This window comes from Temnothorax longispinosus, unplaced genomic scaffold (assembly GCF_030848805.1).
Source record: "Temnothorax longispinosus isolate EJ_2023e unplaced genomic scaffold, Tlon_JGU_v1 HiC_scaffold_332, whole genome shotgun sequence".
Taxonomy (NCBI): Eukaryota; Metazoa; Arthropoda; class Insecta; order Hymenoptera; family Formicidae; genus Temnothorax; species Temnothorax longispinosus.
Genome location: NW_027270157.1, coordinates 1 through 12258, shown reverse-complemented (window position 1 = coordinate 12258; position 12258 = coordinate 1). Strand labels below are relative to the sequence as shown.

At 35.1% G+C, this 12258-nt stretch overlaps 1 protein-coding gene across 3 annotated transcripts; it reads right to left on the bottom strand.

Moving 5' to 3' along the window:
• Positions 1–875: 875 nt before the first annotated feature.
• On the bottom strand, positions 876–12187 carry LOC139824352 (glutathione S-transferase omega-1). Of its 3 annotated transcripts, none has more exons than XM_071796881.1 (7): positions 11863–12187; positions 11629–11786; positions 11166–11330; positions 10960–11092; positions 9818–9933; positions 9225–9311; positions 876–5715 (listed from the first exon to the last, which is right to left on the bottom strand). In XM_071796881.1, the coding sequence occupies exons 1-7, from the start codon at positions 11873–11875 to the stop codon at positions 5668–5670; spliced, it is 720 nt and encodes a 239-aa protein (XP_071652982.1). In that variant the 5' UTR covers positions 11876–12187; the 3' UTR covers positions 876–5667. The 3 variants fall into 3 exon arrangements, with proteins under 3 accessions (XP_071652982.1, XP_071652980.1, XP_071652981.1); XM_071796879.1 differs by having other exon boundaries at positions 11965–12186; XM_071796880.1 differs by lacking the exon at positions 876–5715 and having other exon boundaries at positions 5735–9311; positions 11965–12177.
• Between the last annotated feature and the right edge of the window lie 71 nt (positions 12188–12258).

Sequence of the window (12258 nt, the reverse complement as noted above, 5' to 3'; positions counted from 1 at the left end):
GATCCCCTTAAGCAGGGTCTCAGCAAACTCTTGTATATTGCATTAAACTTATATAAAATCAAGTTATAATTGATTATTATGTTTAATTATAAGAAAAAAGTGAAAATATTATGTGTATTTAGAAATTTTTCATTTTTCGGTAAATTTTACTGTCAGAACAATATGGCAACGCTGCGCTTTTCAGGGCGCCGGCGCCGATTGTAAAATGTGAAGTTGATAACAAAAGTGTCAATGTAAGTGTCAATTTCATTAATCAAAGAATATTGTGACATTTTCTTTTTATCAAAGAGAGATTTTATAATAATAATGCGAGTGATAAGAAACATAAAGTGAGGAGTAATGTGGGCAAAAATAAGGGACAATTTGTGAAAATAAAAGTTGATAATAAACCGTACGTTATGAATGAAGTGTGACATGAACGCACAGCTTGCAGCGCCAGCGTTGCCAAATAATTCCTTAAAAGTCGTCATAAAAAATATTCATCTATAAACCACATTTCAAGTCAACTTTTAACATAAATATTTTGTTTAAATATTCGGTGACTCTGTATTTTTATTGGTACTATCGAAAGTATAGAGTTTAGCGAATATGTAGCGCAGTTAATATTTAATATCTCAAGATATTTGATAAACAAATTATTACATTGAAATGTAAAAAATAGACTTTTTCGATAACGTCACATATAAAATATCGAATTTTCAAAGTCACAATTCTTCTTTATATGTTCGGTAATGTGGTTTAATTTTTTTCTGGCGTAAAGATATGCATTTTAACTTTCTCGTACCAAAAAATCAGTTAATTCTTAAGACTTTGGTGTCATGAAAGAAATACCTTAAACAGTAAAAGGCTTCGAAAATAAATATGAAAGAAGCGAGTAAAGCAAATAATATATTATTTAATCAAGAGATAAAATTTGACTCTTATTTGTTAATTCTATAGATTCAACAAACATATTTTGATCGTTTGGAATTTTGAAACAATATCGTAGCGTAAAAACACAATATAAAAACGAAGGTATTTATATAAAATAGCTACTGCACCTCAAAAATTAATAAAAATAGGCTCATTCGACGCATTTTGGCACGAAACGAAAAATATTGGAGACCGGGGCGAAATCGTCACCGGGGCAGAGTCGTCACTACAATTATCTCGAAATCTATATGTTGTGTGAACTTGTTGTTATTAATATTGTAAACGCTACTTATGGTGCCCATGTGACCAACGGAGTTTAGTGAGATTATACGTTGTGATCTTCTTTAAGGAGGTTCTACAGGTACTCTCTAGTCAGTTAAGAGATGAAGAGAAAATCTTCAAATTCGTCGATTCTAAGTATTCATAAAATATTTTCGTGAATTTTGATGACGTTAGAGCTTATATCATACCCATATTAGTCGAAACGAGGAATAATTAAAAATATCGTGTAAGTGCTCCTTTGACTCTGGCGGCTTATAATGGAAGAAAATGTGGTAACGTCGCGAACTTGACAGTTCTGCTCATATGACCGTGGTTATTTCACAATTTCACATAATTCTAGAGCGAGTACTTCTCCGTAAGCGCTCGTAAACGTTAGGTGCTTAAGTTTGAGGTGCTGTCATACTGTGGTGCTGTACTGGCTGTACACTTTTCGCGCGGGTGCAGTCGCTGCGACATTGCCAAATCTCCCTTGTTATTCGAAGCACGCTACGTGAACTGTGATATGGCCTGTTTCAATAGCTAATATCACAAAATTTTACGCGATAACCCTTGTTTTTCTCGATATTTCTGAAAAGGTTAGATTAAGATCTATAAGAGCTCCGTTTTTTGAATCTTTGGTAGGTCGCCTTTATATAATTAATATCTCGTTTCCTGTCTCCAAGAGCCCCTCTGCCATATGTAGCTTATGTTAAAAACTGTGATTTCAAAATTCATTTTTGCAAATTTTTATACGGTAACCGATGCTAAAATTTTTTGAGCACTTTTCTCGCATCTCAATTTATACGTCCATAAAGTTTTTTCCAATTTTTAGATACATCCATTATCTGTAGAACCTCCTTAAGGGGATCCTGCAGTGACAGGCAAACTTCCTCGATGTCGATAATTGTCAACCTTTCTAATTTTGTTTTCCCTATATCTTGTCTAATGAAATGACATCTGTCTTTGTTCGATTGCTCGCCATCTCTCGCAAGATCCGGCAATACTGTTGCTGCTCTTCTTGTCATCCTGCATCCGTATTTGCATTACTAAAATAATTTTTAGATGGATCTTTTTTTGTACGCATTGAATCTTACTTCTATTTACACGATATTATTCCTACATCCTGTCACCTGACGACAATATTTGCTTAAAACAAAAATTCTGCAGAATGTTTATCATCCTCCCTTGGGAAAACAAAATTAGAAAGGTTGACATTATCGACATCGAGGAAGTTCGCCTGTCACTGCAGAATCCCCTTAAGGGGATCCTATAGCGAAGGCCGAACTTCCTCGACGTCGGTAATGTCAACATTTCTAATCCTGTTTTCTATGTTATATATCTATATCTATCCTTGTCTAACGAGAGGCATCTGTCTTTGTTTGATTGCTGCGCCATCTCTCGCTACACGCAATACTGCTTATCCTATCAACCTGAATGTGCTTTTGCTTAATAAAACTTCATTTTACAAAATCTTTTTTTCTAGACGTTGAATCTTAGTTTTATTTACACGATATTGTTCCTACATGTTGTCCCTACGTCGCCTTGGTAACATTATATATATATATAAACTGCAGTAATTTTGTTATTGTCGTCAGATGACAGTTGTACATATGTGCTCAAATTAGTAAAATTTTTAATTTTTTTTGTTCCCGATATGAAATCGTATAACGCGATGTAGATTTTTGTGCGTACTTTAATTCTAGACCAAAAACTTGCAATTCTGTAAAGCCAATTCAAAGATTCCTTAAAATGAAAAAATGTCGGTAACTACCGCCACTATAGGATCCCCTTAATAGGCCAGTCAAATTAGACGAAAAAAAGGCTTCTGGTATGAAAGTGATGCGAACTTTTTTATTCCTTTTTAGGCGTGTTGGGGGTGTTTAGAAAAGCTTATTTTTGAGTTGTCGTATCATGAGACCCAGAGCTTTTTGAGGGGGGGGGGGGGGAACCAATTTTTGACGAATCGGAATGAGTCACCGCTCATTTTCTTCGTTTTTTCAAGCCCTACAACTTTCTCAGAAGCGAAAAAATGCTATCTATTAATCGAAACGAGATAAATGCAAAAAACCGCGAAAATTTTATTTTTTGGGAGAACCAAAATTTTCGTTTTTTCGCAATAACTCGGTGAATGTTGATAAAGAATGAATGACTAACCCCTCATTTTGTAGCTGAGGGGTTAGTCATTCATTTTTTATCAACATTTGCCGAGTTATTGGAAAAAACGAAAATTTTGGTTCCCCTAAAAAATAAAATTTTCGCGGTTTTTTGCATTTATCTCGTTTCGATTAATAGATAGCACTTTTTCGCTTCTAAGAAAGTTGTAGGGCTTGAAAAAACGAAGAAAATGAGCGGTGACTCGTTTCAATTCGTCAAAAATTGGTTCCCCCTTCCCCCCCCCCCCTCAAAAAGCTCTTGGTCTCATGATACGACAACTCAAAAATAAGCTTTTCTAAACACCCCCAACACGCCTAAAAAGGAATAAAAAAGTTTGCATCACTTTCATACCAGAATGTCTAATTCGACTTTCGACTGGCCTATAAGGCAAACGTGATTTCGTAGGTCAAAAGTGAAATTTCTTGTGCGTCGAAAATTTTTAATATTTTAAATATTATTTTCTCTCCAAATCTCGAGATAAGTGATTCTGAAGAGTAATGCATGCTGAACACGAATTCAGTGAAGTTTTTTTATTTTCGTTGATTTCTAATATTTTATGAGCAATCAAACTTAACCCTCAGGGTACGGACTATAAAAAAGTTACGTTCCGTACGGACATGGGTTAACCTAACCCGGCGACTTTGATTGACTGTACACACATCGGGCTGTAATTTGTCAATTAAAACAAATTTTTTTTTCTTTAGATCGAAAATTTTCTCAAAAATACAATGGCGTTGATAGATTTATTACATTATTTGTTTAAACAAAGATATATTTGAAAATGTAAACCGTTCTCAAAAAATTTTCATAAAAATTTATTTTTTCTTTTAAATTCTATAACTTTATGAAAAAAAAAGATATCGACATTTTTTAAGTCGCGTTTGAAAGCTAAAAAGTTGTTCTTTGAAATGGCTGAATTCGTTTTTTGATCCATTCCAAAAAGTATATTTTTTTTGAACTATGAAAATACCCGTTTTTTGCGATATAGCGATATAACGTTACTTGCTTGATTTATCGTAAAAACGCAAAAAAAAAAAAATATCTTAAAGTAAAAATAGTTCTTTTGGATGTTGTTGATTACTATAATATAAATAAATAACAAAAATTGAAATAATATTAACATGCATGCACGGATACGTTATGCTGGTATGCTACAGAGCATCATTTTGAGGTTAGAATGCACAAAAGTATATTAAAAATAGTAAATTATACATACCAGAATACTAAAAAAAAAAAAAAACTTCTACTGCAGCAAATACTCGAAAAACACAATTTTTTTTTGAAAAAACACGGATTTTGTAACGTTCCGTACGGACTGGGTGTAGACTACCCAAGTTCAATTTTCAAAATCATATAACTTGAGCACCAAGCGTAGACTGACGCTGCCCCTGACTGGCGCTCACATAGTAGCTACCTCAAAGATTCCCCCCCCCCCGGTACGGACCCCCACCATTCACTTCCTTTGAAATGGCGCTACTTTCAAAATTCGCTCGGGTTACGCTAACCCAATCCGTACCCTGAGGGTTAAAATTTGTGTCCGGGGCAAAGTCGTCACCAAGCCATCGGGGCGGACTCGTCACTGTGACGACTTTATCCCGGTGGTTTCGCTCTATTTTTCGTTGTAAATGCGTCATTGTATTTCTCAATTGCAAGAAAATGGTACGCACGTACGGCACGTACCATCGCAAAACGACTCCTGTCGACAAGCAGAAAGGCAGTTCTTGCGGTGAAAAAAAAAATAAAATTAAGACAAAGTAAGACAAAAAGTAGCCGCAAAACAATTTGGAGTTCCGAGAATTTACGTTGAACAACTGGCTGAAGAAAAATAATGATGAAATAGCACACTTGGATGACGTGGCCGTGCGATATCATGGAGGCTTCGGGCGAAAATCGATGGAAGCAGCAATAGTCGGATTCTAACGAGGACTTGGATAATAGGTGCGGCGTGTGCTCAGAGATGACAGAGAACAAAGCTGACGAGAAACAGTGCGTTTCGTGCGAGCGTAGGGTACATAAGTACGTGCGCTTTTCTTGTAATTATTTTCCGCCATCGTGTTTTTAATTAATGTCTCCATTTTTCTATTAAAAAATAATTAATGAAATGTATCCCATCATTTTTCATGATCAAAATTATGAATTTTTATTTAAAATCCAGTACGAGAATGGAGTGACGACTCCGCCCCGGAAATTTTGACTTTTAATTTTTGCACCTTTGTCGTTTTTACTCTATACCGGTTAAACAAAGCGACATAGACCAAAAATGCCCTTATAAATTTTGTAGCCAAAAGTTCACTCTTTACAACGGTATACCACATTTTACTAAAAAATTATGGTTTGTTGTTAAAAATCGGCACCGGAAAAATAGTGATGACTTCGCCCTGGTCTCCCCTATCACGAAAATAAAAAATTTATATAAGAACGCTTGTATTTTATTTCTTTATCAAAGAATTAATTAATAAGGATTAACAAAGGATTAACACGTTATAAATGCCGATTTGCACTTTATAATAACAGCAATTGCAACAATTATAATACAATACTGCAGTTACAGTCCAGTTAGTGCCTTGCTAAAATGCAGAATAATTATACTTAATATTATCCAGAGCATTGCACATTTCATTACACTTATATTAGAGTGCTTACATTTGATGTCAAAGTACAAGCCATTTGTTACATAGACCTATTTTGTATTAAAATAGCTATAAATAAATAAAGGATTGGAATGTTGCAGTATATGAGCAATTGTATGGCGCAGCATATAATATGTCAATATAAAAATAAATAATACGTATTAAGGAGGTTGAAGCAGTTTGGTCAACTCTAGATTTTAGTTTGTAAAAAATATATATGATAGTATAGGATCTACCGCATGTGTGAGAATTATTTCAGATTTATTGACCATCCAGAAGCTGAGATATTAATTTCCAAAAATGCGTCGTTTTACATGGGGTTAGATGGAGAAAGCGTTGACGGCGATGATTGATCCCAATTTTCTTTAATATCTAGTCTATATAAACGCTCAAAAAACGTGCCTACGCATACAGTAAATTAATGCGAACATTTAGAACGCAAGAAAACACGTATTCACCATCTAATAACAAATATATTACAAGTTAAAGCGATCGAAATTAGACTGAAATAGCAGTTGATAGTTCGCGAGTAGGTAGATGTGGCAACGCAGCGTCGCCCGCGTTTTGGCTGTACCCGAATCCTGTCGGCATGTGCACATTTTTGTGGTTCTCTTCCGTGCTATGTCCACGATTTTTTGATTCTCTTTGGAAATAAAACCAAAAAATCATGAATCTAACGGAAGAAAACCAAAAAATTGTGAACATAACATAAAAGAGAACCCTAAAATCGTTGACATTACTACAAAATAGTAGACACAGCACGGAAGAGAACCAAAAACGTGCACATACCGACAGGATTTGGGTATAGCCAAAACGCGGGCACCTAACCTCTTATCCAGAATGACAGAAAATTCACCGGCATGTTTACGTTTAGCAACTGCCGTTACGTGGCTCAACACAGAGGCGAGTACTGCTACCAACCCCATAAAAGTGAAACGTTGCCAAGTTTCAATCGTATTTAATATAATCGACGGAAAGTTATTAAAAAATCGATAGCTTATATAATTGTCAAGGGAGCTACCAGTAAGAATCATTATTTCATTCTATCAACGGCAAAACATATATTCATGCCATTTTTATATTGAAATAATTAGCAATACTACAAGTTTTCAAGTTGGCATTGGCAAAAAAGTGTTTCGTTTTTAGCTAATTAAAATATAAAGATGCATAATATGATACTTTTACTATACGTTTTATGCAATAGCAGCGTATGGAGAATAAAATGATACCTAATACAGATTTTTTAATGACCTAATAAAAAACTTTTTTCTAAACCGTCAATTGACTCAACTGGATCGCTTCAACCTCCTTAAGGCTCCTGGGTACTCGTCGCGGCCATATTGGAATGTGCCGTCAGAAGCGAGAAATGACACGTTGAAAATTCTTGCGTAGTATTTCCAAATAAAAAGATATTTGCTTAAAATAACACTACAGATCACTTCAGCACACTTCGAAAATACTCCGAGTTGAGGTTAAGTCTACCCCTTTCCCTGTTAACCCTTCACCGGCAAAGGTGGGTCGTTTTCGTCCGGACGAAAATTCAAATGTAGTTGTAACTTTTGCAAACGCGTGAAGATGGCGCCACTGCGCATCCGTAAAAAAAGTTATGCTCCCCGAGAACCCGCCTACCGAGTTTCAAGGCGCCAGACCCCCTCCAGCCGTCACAGGAGACACGTAATTCTTGAAAAAACGAGGTTTGCGGCGAACACTTAAGCACTTCATTTAAAAATAATTGCATGCAATATTTTTTTATGAAAGGTACGCTTTTCCCCTTCAATTTCCTTTTTTATTCATTTCGATATCTTCATTTGTCTTAAAGTTATGATTTTTTGAGTAAAAAATGATTTTACCAGTTGTAGTTGTAGTTGCTCCATTTTTTAAATACAAATTATGTGAAAAAATTAAATTGTTTATAATTTTATGATTGATACTTCAAATTGCAGGTTTAAATTACCTCCATGAATTTTTTCAGATTTTTTGTAACACTTTAACACTTAAAAAAAACGTCAGGACGAAAACGACCCAGGTTTGCGGCGTAATGGTGCCAAAAAAACGTTTGCAGGCAAAGGGTTAATAAACAGCCTTAAGGGTCGACAGGGGTAACACTACCGACCTCTGTCGGGTTGCTTAGCTGCGAGTCCGTATTTTATTTATTATAAATTTTTTAAAAGCCAAAATGGAAAATCCGGCTCTGTACCAGCTTGCGGCTGATCTTACTGATTAAAACGAGCATAAGTGAAATGAGATTCGTTAATTAATTTGGCTAAAATTTGGGACAAGCCGTTCCTAAGCAGCTTTGCAGGTTTGCTTAGAGCTGCAAAGCTGCTTAGGAACGGCTTGTCCCAAATTTTAGCCAAATTAATTAACGAATCTCATTTCACTTATGCTCGTTTTAATCAGTAAGATCAGCCGCAAGCTGGTACAGAGCCGGATTTTCCATTTTGGCTTTTAAAAAATTTATAATAAATAAAATACGGACTCGCAGCTAAGCAACCCGACAGAAGTCGGTAGTGTTACTCCTGTCGACCCTTAAAACGAATGTGATACGATGCAGGCTTGTGCGCAGGCGCATGACTAGATTTCGTATTACATTCATTTTAAGCAAATATCTTTTTATTTGGAAATACTACGCAAGAATTCTCAACATTTCTCGCTTCTGACGTCACATCTCATGAGATGTCGGGAAAGAGCCCAGGAGCCTTAAAATTAACATATAAAAACATCTAAAAGGAATACCGCATATTTTAAATAAAAAATGGCTATCGGTTAATTTTAAAATTGAAATATATTCTTATCTTTCTGATAAAAAGTATAAATAGACACAACCTCTTAAAATCAATAATTCTTAATATTTTAAGACTTTTGAAACTCTGTGGTGACTAAATTATTAATTTTAAGAAGTTGTATCCATGAGACACTTTTTATTAGAAAGATAAAGACAGTAACATATTTCAATTTCAGCAAAATTAATCGAAAGCTATTTTTCATTAAAAATGTGCGGGGTCCTTTTAACACATAAAAATATTTAACACATATAAAAAAAATTGCACATAAAAAATTTATCACACTTTATAACAGCAAAATTAACACACGTTGAGTCTAATGAGATCACAAAAACTATTGATGTTAATAACATCGACATTAATAATATCGTGTTAATACGTTAATTTACGTCAAGCCATGTTGTGTTATTTATCTTTGTAGCATTTTGTTATACTACTATAAATATGTTTAAAGATTGTCATAATCAACGTTTCCCGTTCTTACAGCTTCTATGAATTTTGCGAACTTTTCATACGGGCATCTGTGTTTTAGAATAAACGGCTGGTCCTTCATACCATCTACCCATTCCATCTGAAACAGAGTGAACAATGATCAATAAATAATTATTTTTCTTGAATGTGAATGTAAGAAATCTATTACAAATCCAAGTGCAACTTTGCGCCACATAGTTAAATTACAATTCAAATAGATCTAATTAAAAAGATGTAAGATCTCTTGTTAAGGTTTATCGACGTTATCCAGATAATTGCCGAGTTTTAAGATTATTACAACTCATGAAAACGAATTAATAACACGCATAAATACATTAACAATTTAATTTAATATGAATAAGATAATAATATTCAATATTTCATTATATATATATATCTGTGTGTGTGTGTGTGTGTGTGTGTGTGTGTGTGTGTGTGTGTGTGTGTGCGTGCGTGCGTGTGTGTGTGTACAATGTCAATGGGTTAAAATAAGTTTTTAGAAAATGTGTCTATATGAACAAGTTTTCAAAAATTTCAGAACTTTAAAGAGTTAGCAAGTTTGAAAAAAGTTTGATGTTACTGGATACACTTTATTATTTTGCTTACAATACGAGGAAACCTCTCCTTATCAAGACTTGCACGTTGCTTGTAAAGTAGAGTCAGAGCCTTTGCACGTTCAAACCAAGGCCATATTAGAATGTCTAGCATACCTGGATTACTGCCTAAAACAAAAGATAAGAAAACAATTCTTGTGATAAAAATATGATTTATTAATAATATTAGAAGGAAGAATACATAAAGAGAGAAACGGGAAATAGGGTAGATGGGGAGAGTACGATTTCCGAGGCGCCCAGATTTGACTGTGGTTTCTGGTAGTATTTTTTACGCTGAACAAAAAATGATATAGGTCTTATAGGGCTAACTGCTCTAGTTTTCGAGATATGCAATATTAGTTAAAAAAAAAATAATTATTCAGTTTATACACCCCTATAATGTATCACTTGAATTTTAATGAATATAAGTATGTATTACATCTTCGCCTTACTAAACAGATGAGTCTACAATATACTAAAAATATTAATACTGAAAAGACTAGCGAGGTCCCGTACGCAAGGTAGGACATTCCATTCGAAATGATATTCTTTCAGCGTATAGATTAGTGACGCGCTTTAAAAGTATTTAAGTGTTTAAAGCGCGTCAACTAAACTATGTAGGGCACACATGTGTGTGCCCTGCTTTAACGAAAATCACAACTTCTATAAAGCAAGGCATACACACGTGTGTGCCCTGCTTTAACGAAAATTACAACTTCTATAAAGCAAGGCATACACACGTGTGTGTGTGTGCCCTGCTTTAACGAAAATCACAACTTCTATAAAGCAGGACATACACACGTGTGTGTGTGCCCTGCTTTAACGAAAATCATTAAACAGTTAAATACTTTTAAAGCGTGTTACTAATCTACATAGGTTAGTTGACGCGCTTTAAACACTTAAATACTCAAAGAATTTATGTGTTAGAAAGTATAAATATAAAATACGATAATATATTATATCTAATAATTAAAAAAAGTAAAGATTTATATTATATTTATTTTGAGCTTTAATACTGCATATCTCGAAAACTAGAACAGTTAGCTCTATAAGACCTATATAATTTTTTGTTCAGCGTAAAAAATACTACCAGAAACCACAGTCAAATCTGGGCGCCTTGGAAATCGTACTCGTCCCGGGTGGATTTGTACAAACCTCCGAAAAAGGTTGTCTTGCGTATATTAAGCTCGTCTTCAAATTCTTGTAGGTCGTTCGTTACCTCAGTGAGAATCTCTTCAAACTGTCTCTTGTCCTTGCCAAATATACAATTCGCAAAAGTGTCCATAATCTATAAAGAAAGCGAACGCAATTATTAAGCAACCACTGGAAAAAAGATTAGATTTCGACGAGGTTACAAGCACCTTAGAGAAGTGATTTAACAACTCTAAATCACGGCTTTTTGTCTCATCGTTGTACAAAGATGGCTCGGGGTATTTCTCCTCCAGGTAGTTCGTTAACGCAATAGAGTCCGTTACTAGTGTACCGTCTGAATCTATATAAGCTGGTACCTTGCCATCCGGGTGAATCTAAAAAATATTTCCATTACACATAACACTGGTAACAAGATCTGCACATTTGAAAACAGTCAAAAACTCCCAGACAACATGCATATCTCAAATCGGGACATATAACGTCTTAATAACGTCTTTAAGACGTTTTATGTCCCAATTTTAGACATGTTCACTGCCCAGGTAGCAAGATGACGTTTAAACACGTCTTAATGATGTTAGAAACATCATTAAGACAGAATTAATACGTCATTTAACCTTATTCTGCTACCTGGGTGGGCTCTTTCAATTCAGAATATATTAGACTGCTGTATACTTGAAGAAACCACTGCGGCTTGTTCTGCAAGTTGATATTAACGATATCGTGCGGGACCTGCTTCAGACTGAGCACGAGGCGTATTCGATGAGCGAAAGGGCAATATGCCATGCTGTACAAACGTCCCTGACCCTCCACTTCCGCTGGCTTTTCGGAGCCTGAAACAGAAGTCAGTTCTCTCACAAAAGACTCGACGTGACGTGGAGTCTTCACCGGTGACACTGTGCGACATACATATGACAGACATTTATACCGGCTTCTCGTAAGCGTATATCTTGGTACATCCTTTCTAAAGCAACCTCTTCTCGGGATAGACTCGGCTGTCGCATTACTTACCATCTGCCAAATGCGGGGAACTCATCTGGACAATCCTTCTGTGAACAAACAGTCTTGTATGCGGGATCGTAAGATGCGGCGTAGACGCTAATCCTGATGACAAGCACACAATGACAAGTGTTGACAGCTCTTATTACAGAGAGTTCCTCGTTCCTCATATAAGAATGTTGACATCACCTGGACGACTTTTGATTGGTGCTTTGATCCGCCATATATGTTTTAGACTAACTACGAGGGAAACTTGAATTATTATTGATAAATGTATTTATAATATACTTAAACAATAAATTATTT

Coding starts and splice junctions, on each gene's coding strand:
- LOC139824352 (XM_071796879.1), bottom strand. CDS start 11,989: ATGAGTTCCCCGCATTTGGCAGATG. Junction 11,787..11,964: donor TTCCCCGCATTTGGCAGATG/GTAAGTAATGCG, acceptor CTTCTGTTTCAG/GCTCCGAAAAGCCAGCGGAA. Junction 11,093..11,165: donor TGTTAAATCACTTCTCTAAG/GTGCTTGTAACC, acceptor CTTTCTTTATAG/ATTATGGACACTTTTGCGAA.